General features: G+C 50.7%; 4 protein-coding genes across 4 annotated transcripts; 2 read left to right on the top strand and 2 right to left on the bottom strand.

Moving 5' to 3' along the window:
• Positions 1-7: 7 nt before the first annotated feature.
• Positions 8-2469, bottom strand: BO95DRAFT_444719 (Leucine Rich Repeat domain protein). Its single transcript, XM_025586946.1, has 6 exons — positions 2336-2469; positions 2142-2276; positions 1967-2077; positions 1777-1901; positions 1190-1718; positions 8-1119 (listed from the first exon to the last, which is right to left on the bottom strand). The coding sequence occupies exons 1-6, from the start codon at positions 2435-2437 to the stop codon at positions 442-444; spliced, it is 1680 nt and encodes a 559-aa protein (XP_025440464.1). The 5' UTR covers positions 2438-2469; the 3' UTR covers positions 8-441.
• A 235-nt stretch (positions 2470-2704) lies between these two features.
• On the top strand, positions 2705-4845 carry BO95DRAFT_444717 (uncharacterized protein). The gene is made up of 4 exons (XM_025586945.1): positions 2705-2983; positions 3037-3117; positions 3178-4404; positions 4457-4845. The coding sequence occupies exons 1-4, from the start codon at positions 2804-2806 to the stop codon at positions 4661-4663; spliced, it is 1695 nt and encodes a 564-aa protein (XP_025440463.1). The 5' UTR covers positions 2705-2803; the 3' UTR covers positions 4664-4845.
• A 330-nt stretch (positions 4846-5175) lies between these two features.
• On the bottom strand, positions 5176-7909 carry fluG (extracellular developmental signal biosynthesis protein FluG; the record flags this gene model as incomplete). The annotated part of the gene is made up of 3 exons (XM_025591787.1): positions 5176-5405; positions 5478-6723; positions 6776-7909. The coding sequence occupies 3 exons, from the start codon at positions 7907-7909 to the stop codon at positions 5176-5178; spliced, it is 2610 nt and encodes an 869-aa protein (XP_025440462.1).
• A 1769-nt stretch (positions 7910-9678) lies between these two features.
• Positions 9679-11252, top strand: BO95DRAFT_465472 (thiamine pyrophosphate-dependent dehydrogenase E1 component subunit alpha; the record flags this gene model as incomplete). Its single annotated transcript, XM_025589139.1, has 5 exons — positions 9679-9782; positions 9851-10038; positions 10092-10153; positions 10220-10429; positions 10485-11252. 5 exons carry the CDS (start codon positions 9679-9681, stop codon positions 11250-11252), a joined length of 1332 nt encoding a protein of 443 aa, XP_025440461.1.
• Positions 11253-11734: the final 482 nt, after the last annotated feature.

Here is an 11734-nt window from a genome sequence, read left to right as displayed (position 1 = left end):
GATTTTGATTAGTTTCCTTTCTGGGAGGCGAACTCAAACAACAATTGAGGTTGACTTAGAATAGTCTTCATTAGACACAATCACAAAGATGGTAGCATTTGCTTGGAATTGGGATCGTGGCCGCTGGAGATTCAGGATTGTTTTCCAAATCTTTCTGAGCTATCCACGTTCCCGGTGATTTGGTGAGGCAGTGATAGTGGTGTATTGTGCTCCTGGCTATTGTGCGGGTGCTGATCGAGTTATTGTGAAAGAAGCTCTAGGCAGTACGTCTTTTGTCCAACTCAAATAATGTTTGGTGAATCTGTTGACCAAGAGAGCCACACAAGCCAAGCTGACGACCAATAGCAGAAGACAAGTCGTTACAGTAGAAGGACGGACGTTTGTCGAGGTCAAGGAACTGAGCCAGAAGTTCTTGTCTGGCATTTGATCTTCATAACTGGCTCAGCGCGTAATGACATTGATATTGCGCGAGCGACCATACGCAACTGCTTCATACAAGACATGTTCGCAATGCGCAACATTGAGGTATTTCAGTCGCGGCAAATCGTCGGAGGACGACGGCGCATCAGCGAATGTCCTGACTAGACGCCCGGTGACATCGGTAGCCGAGACGTCCAAAGCGTACAGGTGTGGCAGATGCCGGACCAGCGCCCTTACGCTCATGTCAGTGACGCCGCGCAGAGCACAAATCCCGAGCTCGGTCAGGTCCATGGGGTGTTCAGTGAGGATGCGCTCGAGCTGCGAATGATCGAGCTTCGAGCAACTGGCCACGACGAGCTTCCGGATTGGCGCCTCGGCTGTGACGAAGAAGTTGTGGAGTGTGTCGTGAGTGACCCAGTTGAGGTCGCGGAGGATGAGGGTGTGCAGGTGGCGGAGGTGTGGAGACTGTTCGAAGGGGAAAGGAAACTCTTGGCCAACTGGGCAGGTTCCCGCGTGGATGCTGAGGTGCTCGAGGGTAGGAGGTAATGCGAAGTTTCCGATGAAGACGCCTTTGAGTTCTAATTTTCGTAGTTTTGGGAATTGGTTGGGGTCGAATGATAGCGTGTATGGTGACCAGATTCTGGGGTACGAGTCGATTCGGAGTTCTTCGAGGTTAGGCATTATGCAGGATTGCGACGCCTGTCAGTGTTAGCCTGGTTCAATGCTAGAAACTTAATAGGCAGGAACTATGCGACTGCGCAATACATACCGTTGCAGCCGGGAGATAGAGAGCGGCTACGCGACCTGGTGGTGGCACAGCTGCTTCTTCAGTAGAGAGGGTAATGCTCCGTAGGTTTGGGAGATGTGAGGGCCAGCGGACTTTGGTCTCAGGTGAAGGCTGCGCATTATGAATCTCTAGGTGCTCGAGATTGGTGAGGCTCGTCAAGAACTTGGCGATGTTCTCTTGTGATACCGGTGTACCTTTAGCGATGACGAGACTCTTCATTTGTTTGCAGCTCTTAAACTGGTCGTATAGCCCGTCATGGCGCTGGATAGGATCGCCAATTTCCAGACTCTCCAGCTTTGGGCATCTACTGAAATATTCAAGCACTTTTTCATGAGAAGTATTCGCTATGTTGGTCACCATTGCATGGGTAAGCATGGCACGCGAACGCTGAATGTATGTTCGGATGGAGCGCGATGACACTTTGCGACGGGCTTCGCTAAGATCAAGACGCATCCACAGATCTCGCATTGACAGAAACTGCTGCCATCCCTTGGACACGCGAGTAAAAGTCCTTAAAGCATTGACTGTCAGTGATAACGATGACAAATGCACAGTTGGACTGCACTTACACAATTTCCCGAAAAGTCAGGTGTCGAAGGACCATCATGGCTACCTCAAGCGGCAAGACACTGAAAGGGTCAAGGCGTTTAACTGAAGCCGCATCACGCACTTTGCAGTACATTTGGAGAACAAGCTAAATCATTTCAGTACACATCATTCCAGAGGCAGACTACTTTCTACGGCAGAATACTGACGTACCTTGCGACGCGGGTTATCACTGCCCAGTGACTTCAGCCCGTAACCGTATGCTTTCAAGGCCTTGGCGCGATCGCCAGTCAAGAGTAAGACTTGCCCATAGCGTAAGATACCCTTCAGAAGCTCAGACTTAGCATTTTGTGGCAGCAATTTCAATGCGATACGAGGCAGAGCATACCCGTCCGTCCTTGGTGTCCTTCCGAACCATGTTTCGAGAATCGGTCAGAGCTCGATCATACTGGGCCAGCTTGATGTATGTAGCTGCTCGATTATCAAGTATGCTCATCACATCGGCCTTCTTACAAGAGAGAGCCTATGGAGTCGTATCAGTCAGTTGCCTGACCTTATCAGCCGCGGAGGGCAAGCAAGTACCTCGGTGAACGCATCCAGAGCACCTTGATAGTTACCCTGCTTGAAGAGCAACTGACCTCGCTGCTGCAGGGAGTCCCCCTCGCTGCGAATGACCGGTGCCATAATGGCCAGGCGTTCGAGACAACATAGGAGAGTGGAAGCCGAATTGGGGAAAAGTGAGAAAACGCGTGGACAACGCGCGCGATAAGGAAAGTGGATAACGAAACCCCCGATAACGTTAAAGTGGCTGAGGTAAGCGGTACTGCCGGAATGGTCGATAATACCGGCCGGAGAGGCCAAACCGGGGCGGTGGGCCGATGGGCGGTGGGCGGTGGGCGGTGTTTACATTCTTCCTGTTTTGGGGGGCTTCCGTCCGCGACAGAAAAATAACAGTCGGGTAAAAGAAGAGACGACGAATCGATTCCGCTTCATCCATAGCAGTTTTTTCCTGCATAGGCACTTGCGTGCCACTAAGCTTGCTGGCAAGCCATGGAGCCACAGAATCTGCAGGCTGCATCCACCTACATCAACAATGTACTATTGGCCAGGGGTCTGTTGAAAAGCGGCCGCCCCATCGAATTCGCCAATCCCGAGGATGAAGATGGAGGCTCAGCAACCACCATGGGCAGGATCATCAATTTGGTCAATGACTTGGTCCTGCGCAGAGATGTATGTGATTGGACTGGCTCTCCCCGAGCGGCAACTGGCTGACAGTCCTGCAGCGCGAAGCCGAACACCGCGAGAGTCTCGCAACTACGATCAGGACTCTGCGAGCGGAGGAGTCTCAAAGAACTGCGGAACTGGTACGGGACATACGCTCAGCGGTCCCCCCGGATGTGCTTGATGCTGACGACTCGAAACAGGACAAGTTCAAGGCGAAGGCATCCGAACTCACCCGATCGTTGGCTTTGGCTGAAGCGCAGGAACGGTCCTTGAAGGCCACCATTTCAGGGGCTGAGGCGACGATCCGAGGACTAAAGGAACAAGTACAACGGATGAGAGCCACGATCCAGCAAGTCAGAGCTCAATGCGCCAATGACATACGCAAGCGCGACTCGGAGATGCAGAAGCTCAAGATGCACCTGGCAGAACGACAACGAGGAAGGAGGGATGGACTGACGGTCACAACCATCAATATCAACCCAGCTACCGGCCAGCGTCCGCGACCAAGATCTATCGCGGGTGGGGAAGGTCTCAGCGATCCCGGTTATAGCCTGAAGCAAGAAACGAACGACTTCTTGACTGAACTCTGCCAGAATTTGAGCGACGAGAATGACACCCTTATCAACCTAGCCCGAAACACAGTCGAGACTCTCAAAGACTTGCAGGGCTTGTCATCTACAGAGGACGAGGAAGCTTGTCTCACGGGCATGGTGAGCCTGGGGGCTCCCAGATTGTCCCATGGCTCAGTCACTAGCCTTCCGGCCTCGTGCGACGAGCTATCCGCCCAGATGGATCGTGTACTCGATCATCTCCGAACGTTGCTCACCAATCCTTCATTCGTACCGCTTGAGGAGGTCGAAGTACGCGACGAAGAAATCAAACGTCTCCGCGAAGGCTGGGAAAAGATGGAGGGCAGATGGAGTCAGGCGCTGACAATGATGGATGGTTGGCACAAGCGCATTGCTGATGGAGGACACTCGGTGCAGGCGGAAGAGCTCCGTCGCGGAATGAGTCTCAATTTCCGCTTGGATGCAACTCAGAGACAAGCAGAAAATGATGATGATCAGGAAGCAGCCATGCAGTCGCCTGTTCTTGAGGATCGACCTGCTAAGCAAGAAGAAAAAGAGGAGAAAAAAGTACAAACCGCCTCCAGCAAGACCAATCGCGCCCTGTCTGATCGAAAGATTAAGCCACCGTCAGGCGAAATCAAAGTGAAGAAAAACAATAAAGCTTTGAAGGAGAAAAGCGACAATATCATAACAGGACGATCGCCTCGAAAGGTTTCATTTACGCCCGGGCTTCAGAACTCACCCAACACCGTCTCGCCCGGCGAAGATGAAACCGTACCGGTAAAAGCTCACCGCTCTGAGATGGTGACGCGCAGGACAGCCAAGAAGATGACCGAAGCTAAAGCTGCTTCTCTTGACGTAAGTTGGACTATCACTTGCGATTATGAAGGTCAATCTAACACAAAATCAGAGCTCCAATCCATCGCGAATGAGTGTGCCACAAAAGCTAGCCGCAGTAGAGAACGAAGCTCGAGCTGCCGAGCAAACACGCAAAGAGAACGAGAGCCGCAAACGAGGACGGAATCTCAAGGGTTCTAGCAAAGCGCAGCGTGACCGGCGCAGAAGTACACTTACCAGTGATGAACTCGGAGAGCTGATGGGAATGCCTTCGAGATGAGCTTACGGCTGACTAACAATGTCCGATGATGAAAACTGTTCGATACCCCTGTCTACTGTCTGAGTGTATATCAATCTTTGTTTACTTTTTTGGTGCGCGGCGCGCAAGCGCTGAGCCCTATACGAGGTCATGATTCTCAGGTGTCTTCTGAGCAGTATACTAATTAGTCAACTACATTATTCAACTACATTATCCAACTACATTATCCAACTAATCCTGCGATGCCATAAGTATTGTTAACCTTTTGTTTATAACAAAGTAATAACTCTGCCGCCTTTTAATCCGTCTACAAGTAATGTAATAGGCAATGCTGGGATGGCCCATCTAGAAGATGCCCGCAACTCGAATTGCGAACCCCAGGAATCAACATTGTTCATTCGACATTTAGGTCTACTAACAGACACATTTGTGTAGTTACCAGCTGGAACGGACGTTACTCCCAAAAGAGTATCCATATTGGCCGTGTCAAGAAAATCATTTCGCTATGTGATTATATATGCACTCCGCTCGGATCAATATCGCTCCAACAGCCACTGTCTCCGTGTATCTTCGTCCATCGAATCCAACTTCTTTTTCTCTGCGCGTTTGACGAGAAGGTAGTTCTCAACGAGGGTTGCTCCAAGTATGTCCTGCAGAGCAGTGTCCGCTTCTAGATGATCAAGACTTTGAGAAAGCGACTTTGGCAGTTGGGTAGTGATACCATAAGATTGACGGCCCGCTTCATCCAAGGTTGCAGCGTCGTCTGTCCTTAGTCAGCAAGAGTGAAACGCGAAGGCAGATTCTCGCATATGAAACCACAACTGGAGATACTCACATGGACAATCAGAAGCCGTCAATGGTTCATTGTTCTTCACGCCAAGGTAACCCGCTGCCAAAAATGCCGACATGGCTATATACATATTTGCGAGTCCGTCCAAGGTCTTAATCTCCCAGTGCCCCGCGGAGATTTTTCGGATCGGCGATTCGCGGTTCTGGGTACCCCAGGTAACCCACTCGCTTCCAGCCCATAGTCCAGAGCAGACCCGATCATAACTAACCTCTCCAGCAAGAGCAACGGCCATCAAGGCTGGGTAGTGCTGGAGAATACCGGCAAGAAAGCTATCCTCCTTCGTAGATGGGGTGATAGAAAGGTGCGCGTGAGAAGCTGTGCCAGCAGCATGAGGATAAGGACGGGGATGCAACGTCGCGCGCAGGCCATGTTGTTCAGCGACCTGGGTTACTACCTGTCGTGCTTTGAGGAGGGTATCAACCGCCGCCACAGGTGACCCAGGCGGAAGGACAAATTCAAATTGACCAGGAGCGGATTCGGCGTGGAATTGTTGGAGGTCGATGCCGATAGACGCCAGAGTCTCGGCAATCTCTTCGAGTAAAGGTACCATACGCCTGGTCTCCCTGGTCATTTGGGACCAAGAGTGATTTTTGACGCACGGAACGAATTCTTCCTCGTTGGTATCGGGGTTTGTAATGCATTTCATAAACACAACTTCGATCTCAAAGCCGCAAAGGACTTGAATCTCGTGTTCAGTCTGCAGCTGGGCAGTCAAATTTCGTAGAAGGCTTCGAGGGCATCCCAGAAGGGGTGTGCCTTCCTCTGTAAACCACCAGCTCATAACGGTTGCACTTTTGGAGTCCAGCCCTACATTGTGGGAAAGAGTAGATAAGTCTGGTTGCATGTAGAACTGGCCGGTTGTAGAGCCTTCGGGGCATACTGAGTCGTTTTGAAGCATCTGCTGAGTGGCTAGACAGACTCCAATGCGACGTTGCTTGCGTACAATCTTGGTAAATTCTTGCACCGGAAAAATGCGTAGGCGTAACGTCGCGGTGTAATCGAAGAACTGCAGCCATATGTACTTAACACCCGGATTGTTTCGTACAAAACATTCCCATTCATCACTTGATGATCCCTGTAAGGGCCGAGACAAAGGCTTATGCATCTCGTCGTAAGCCGCAGTCTCGTTCAAACTGTACAGGCGATTCGAATTTTGGAAAAGGATATCTGCGGCTGCTGCTTTAGCCTGGTCAATGGCGAAATCACCTTGACGGACATAGTCCACAAGAACCTAAACTAAATAAGCTTTCGACGTCAACAAGTTATATGCAGTTCGTACGAACCTTCTCCAGTGCATCGCGGAATTGCTTGTTAGCAAGCCAGTACGTCTCCGGATAAAAGTGGCCGTCAGTGCTCCACAGGAGCCGGTTGGTCGGCACTATTTCCAAGCTCTCTCTGATTATAGACTCCTGAGCATCCCGACTCACCATCGGAAACACTTCTCCTAGATCCAGATAGACATTAGGGAACACGCATGCAAGGTAACCTGCCTCGCGAGTGTAGGGGTAAGAAGAGTGTAACAAAACAAAGTCCACCTTGGGATATCGAGCAATTAAATCTTGTAAGTAGGCGGGGTTTGAGAGGATCAAGTTGATATCGTTATCACCCAGTCCAGTGTGAAGCTGCAGTGGTTTACTAGGGCCTGAAGGGGTTCTGGTACAGGCGGCTTGGACCAAGTCCAGAGTCTGCCGAACCACCCAGTCGTTCAAGGGCTTGTCTTCGATACGGTATGAGGAACCACTCCCTTGCTGGATTGTTCGAGCCAAGGACTGCAGTAAACGACTGTCATCACCCTCGTCGTCAGCGGATTGAACGTTCAAGCCAGTTCGATAGCAAACGACAGATTTGAACCCCACTACGACGGGGTCTGCAATAGCCTTCTCGATATTTTGATGAAAGCTTCCACGGAATTGATCAAAGGTCTCTCTCAAAGTGGTCACGTCATCCAAGGACTCCGAGTATCCTTCTGGTAGAATGGAGGCGAGGACCTGGGCGGCCACCACCTCAATCCGTACAATTCGCCTAGTCGGAGCTGCAGTGAAGCGATCATGCCAGTCAAACGGCTCAATATCCTCGTCAGTCAGAAGATCATCCAGGAGAAGGCTATGCGTTCCTTCGAGGCAGCGACGGATCAGGTCATCATAATCGCGCTCTACCCATTTGTCTCGAGCCGCCTTGACGCTGTCCCAATCATTAGAGGGACAGTCATACAGGCTTGCAAGTTGATGAGCAGCCCGTTGGAGCGGCAACGTAAAAGGCGCATTGTCTAAAGCAACGCCTTGTGCTTCTGAGGTGATCTGCTCGAAAGCGTACTTTGCATAGTTGCTCGCATTAGACTTGTTGAGGAGATTATGGGCGTGGTTATCGATGAGAGGATGGGTTTGGACCAGCTGCCGGAGGGAAGTAAGCGGATCCATGGTGCATGGGATTTGGTTGGTCCGTTCGGTCGATCAATCGCTAAATGGCTGCGCGGCACTCGGCAGTAGCCGGAGGGTTGAAACAGGGAGGCGGTAGCGTCTAGGTATAGGAGGAGGGGGACAGAAGAAGTAAAGTATTATGAATGAGTATATTTGCCAAGGGTATGATGGAAGTTGAAAACAGAGTGAAGAGCTGAGCAGGAGAATGTGGATGATAGAAATAGAAAGTAGTAAGAGGACAGTCGGACAAAGTGGAAGAGACAAGGGATGGGATGGGAGGGGAGGAAAAGGCGATGATTACCCTTTTAGGCAGTTCGCCAGCTCCCGCCGACCGAGCGTTAGCATTTATTACGGTGAAAAATATATACTCTAGTCAAGCAAGAGAGACATCGGAACGATGTCCGTCCCATTTGTTCTTTTACAGCTTCAAATCCAGCATCTTTGTCGACGATGGGTTGTGAAAAAGGTAATCTCCGCGCGTAATGGCAATCAACCTTATACTCAGTACCTCGGTTCAAGCGCAAGAAGGAAATCTACACGACCTCTGCTCGTCGACCATACGCAATCCGGTATCTTCCACGAGCAACAGCGGAGCTATAGCTCCACCAGTCGATCTACTCTAATATTGTATATAGGTCGAATAACTACTTCATTGTCCGTGTCAGCGGATCTTGGTTCTGGTGCCAACTTCTGGTGCACAACTCCTAATAGTATTTCCGTCCAGTACAGCCGACTCATCATTAGTCGCTCCGTGCTAACCCGGTGTATACGCGAACACCTTTCAAAACGCCATAGCTCTACCATTAGCGTTATGGCCTTGTTCTAAGCGAAGAGATCTGGGCCTTTGATGCAGGTATGACTCCGACTGCACCCGATGTAATCTGTTTCTCTAGCTAACGAGTCATTCTGTCGAGCACAGATACGAAGAGGTTCAAGCAGAAAGAAGAAAGGGAGTGTCTCGTCTTGTTAATGTTGCTGGCGAAGTAGCATGATTGGCCGGGATTTAGTCATTATGCCACTCATTAGCCTGATATGGAACGTGCTATGGGGCTCCAGTCAGTGTCTCAGATGACTACAGAGCTGATGGAAAGACTTGAAGCTGCCATTCACAGTTCACACAGCTCTTGAGCGGGGCTGTCAGACCTGAGTGAGCTGTACTCGGGTATAGTCTGTGTGACCGCGACTCAGCCGCGAACCCTTGGAAGTTTCTGTCTGTCGAGGGAGAGGGGTGCGTACTGTGTGTCTTGAAAACTGATACAGATGGGTGAGATACAGTCCACCGGGTCGAAAAAGTCCATGCTTTCACACCAACGGCTCACACGGAAACACGGCCCGAGGATCGGCATGCCGAAGGAACAAGCTCTCCCTCCTCACAGGCTCACCGAGCTCGTTAGTCTCGGCCGACCCATAGCGAGCTCAGAAGCCGTTGTCAAAATTTTGGATCACCCACACAATGTCAGGAATACCAGAAAGGATCGATAAACGATGTGCATGATATTCAAACGAAGATCTTACTTTTGGTCATGTGCTTGCAGGTAGATCACCTATGTGTATTAGGTCATCTGCGCAAACAAAGCAAACTCAATTACCCAATTGCGGCGGCTATCCCCGGTGTTCATGTGACGTCGAGGCCGAGGCCAACCGCCTTCTCCGCATTCCCCAGGAATTCCAGGGAGACTGGATAGATAGCAGCTGCCCGAGCATGCCAGGGGTTCTCTTTTTCTATTACAGCATCATTGTATGATTTCAGCACCGCATAGAGATACACCATGGTTCTCAGCATCTCGCGTTCTTTAAGTCGCTCATACGCACGTTTACCAGTGATTTCTCAGCGATGGGGTAGCTCTATATCACAGCGTCCGGGATCTGACCGGTATGGCGCCCCGCAAGACTTTCATTTAAGCCAAGTCATGAGCTTGATCACTAAAAGTTATCTCTTAGAGTTCGATTTCCAGGCGCTGTCAACAGCAAATTCACCACCGATATGGAGTTCATCAACCCCACCGAAGTGTCCAACATCCCTACTTACCGAATAATGGACTCTGACGGAGACTTGGTTGATAAGACGCGCAAGCCCCTCGATATACCGAAGGAAAAGATACTGGAGTGGTACAAGAATATGTTGACGGGTAGGTGGGAACCTATTCCCTACGGTGACCACTTGGCATCTGATCAAGGCTAGTGAGCGTCATGGATGTCATAATGTTCGAGGCTCAGAGACAAGGCCGATTGAGTTTTTACATGGTGAGAAGCCCTCTCCCACCTAGCTTATGAGCATCTGCTACGGAGAGAATCTAACTGCTCGTAAAGGTTTCTGCCGGAGAAGAGGGTATCAGCGTTGGCTCCGCAGCTGCATTGACTCCCGACGACGTGGTTTTCGCTCAGTATCGTGAGACTGGAGTCTTCCAACAGCGAGGATTCACCCTGAAAGAGTTTATGAGCCAACTCTTTGCCAATCAGCACGACAATAGCCGAGGCCGTAATATGCCCGTTCACTATGGCAAAAATTATCCCAGAACTGTAAGTGACCCGTACGGAGTGGGGAGCTTTGATGTATGATTGCTGACCGAAACAGCACACAATTTCCTCAACTCTCGCAACTCAAATACCGCAAGCCTCTGGCGCTGCCTATGCTTTGAAGCTGCAAACCCTCCAGAACCCTGATATACCGCCTCGGATCGTAGCCTGCTACTTTGGCGAAGGTGCTGCTAGCGAAGGCGATTTCCATGCAGGTCTCAACATAGCCGCGACACGATCCTGCCCCGTAGTCTTCATTTGTCGCAATAATGGATATGCCATTTCAACTCCGACTCTGGAGCAGTATCGCGGTGATGGCATCGCGAGTCGTGGAATTGGTTACGGAATCGACACCATCCGCGTTGATGGCAATGACATATTTGCGGTCTACGAAGCGATGCGTGAGGCACGGCGAATCGCTCTGACTGACGGCGGCAAGCCAGTCCTCATTGAGGCGATGAGCTATCGTGTCTCACACCATAGCACCAGTGACGATAGCTTTGCCTATCGAGCCCGAGTTGAGGTGGAGGACTGGAAGCGTCGTGACAACCCGATTATCCGTCTGCGGAAGTGGTTGGAGAACGAAGGGATCTGGAACGAGGATATTGAGCGAGACACGCGCGATCAGCTTCGCAAAGCAGTGCTGAAAGAGTTCGGCGAGGCCGAGCGTGAGTTGAAACCACCACTTCGGTCTGCCTTTGAGGGGGTGTATGAGGAGGTCACCGAGGAGGCGCAAGAGCAGATGAAAGACCTGAAGCGTATTCTGAAGACTTATCCTGAGGAGTATGACATTCGGCAATTCAAGGACGGGATCAACGGACTGTAACGTGCGTTTGATTGATGAATTGCGCATTAGGTGATAATTATACATCTAGACAGACAATCAAACAATCAAACAATCCAGGCCCGCATTCCTGTAACATCATGCAGCGGTGGTCGTGTCGCAGAACCAGCGAAGAGCAATGCTCGGGACTAGGATGATCTCGTATTCGAGTAGGCCTCATGATCGCAACCACTGCGCCAACACTACGACGACACGTGACCCAACAAAAGGCAATCCATTTCCTCTTTTAGAAAGCATCGATCGTTGCCGCCAGTCGAGTCCAGCCTGAGTCCAGCCTGAGTCCACAACTTCTTCTTCCCCTCTTCCCCTCACCCTCCGCTTTTCCATTTCTGAGTTGTCACTCATACTTCCTACCAAACGCTCAATAGCCGGGATAGCCGATGCAATTGATCTCATTCTGGCTTTCTGCAGAAGAAAACAGGGGGGGTTCAATATCTGCACATGACATTCGCTTCATACTTACT

Source organism: Aspergillus brunneoviolaceus, assembly GCF_003184695.1.
Source record: "Aspergillus brunneoviolaceus CBS 621.78 unplaced genomic scaffold BO95scaffold_49, whole genome shotgun sequence".
Taxonomy (NCBI): domain Eukaryota; kingdom Fungi; phylum Ascomycota; class Eurotiomycetes; order Eurotiales; family Aspergillaceae; genus Aspergillus; species Aspergillus brunneoviolaceus.
The sequence above is the reverse complement of the archived record's forward strand: the minus strand, read 5'-3'. Positions and strand labels throughout refer to the sequence as shown.

Coding starts and splice junctions, on each gene's coding strand:
- BO95DRAFT_444719 (XM_025586946.1), bottom strand. CDS start 2,437: ATGGCACCGGTCATTCGCAGCGAGGGGGACTCCCTGCAGCAGCGAGGT. Junction 2,078..2,141: donor AGGACACCAAGGACGGACGG/GTATGCTCTGCC, acceptor GAGCTTCTGAAG/GGTATCTTACGCTATGGGCA. Junction 1,120..1,189: donor TCTATCTCCCGGCTGCAACG/GTATGTATTGCG, acceptor TAACACTGACAG/GCGTCGCAATCCTGCATAAT.
- BO95DRAFT_444717 (XM_025586945.1), top strand. CDS start 2,804: ATGGAGCCACAGAATCTGCAGGCTGCATCCACCTACATCAACAATGTA. Junction 3,118..3,177: donor CTCAAAGAACTGCGGAACTG/GTACGGGACATA, acceptor GACTCGAAACAG/GACAAGTTCAAGGCGAAGGC. Junction 4,405..4,456: donor CTAAAGCTGCTTCTCTTGAC/GTAAGTTGGACT, acceptor ACACAAAATCAG/AGCTCCAATCCATCGCGAAT.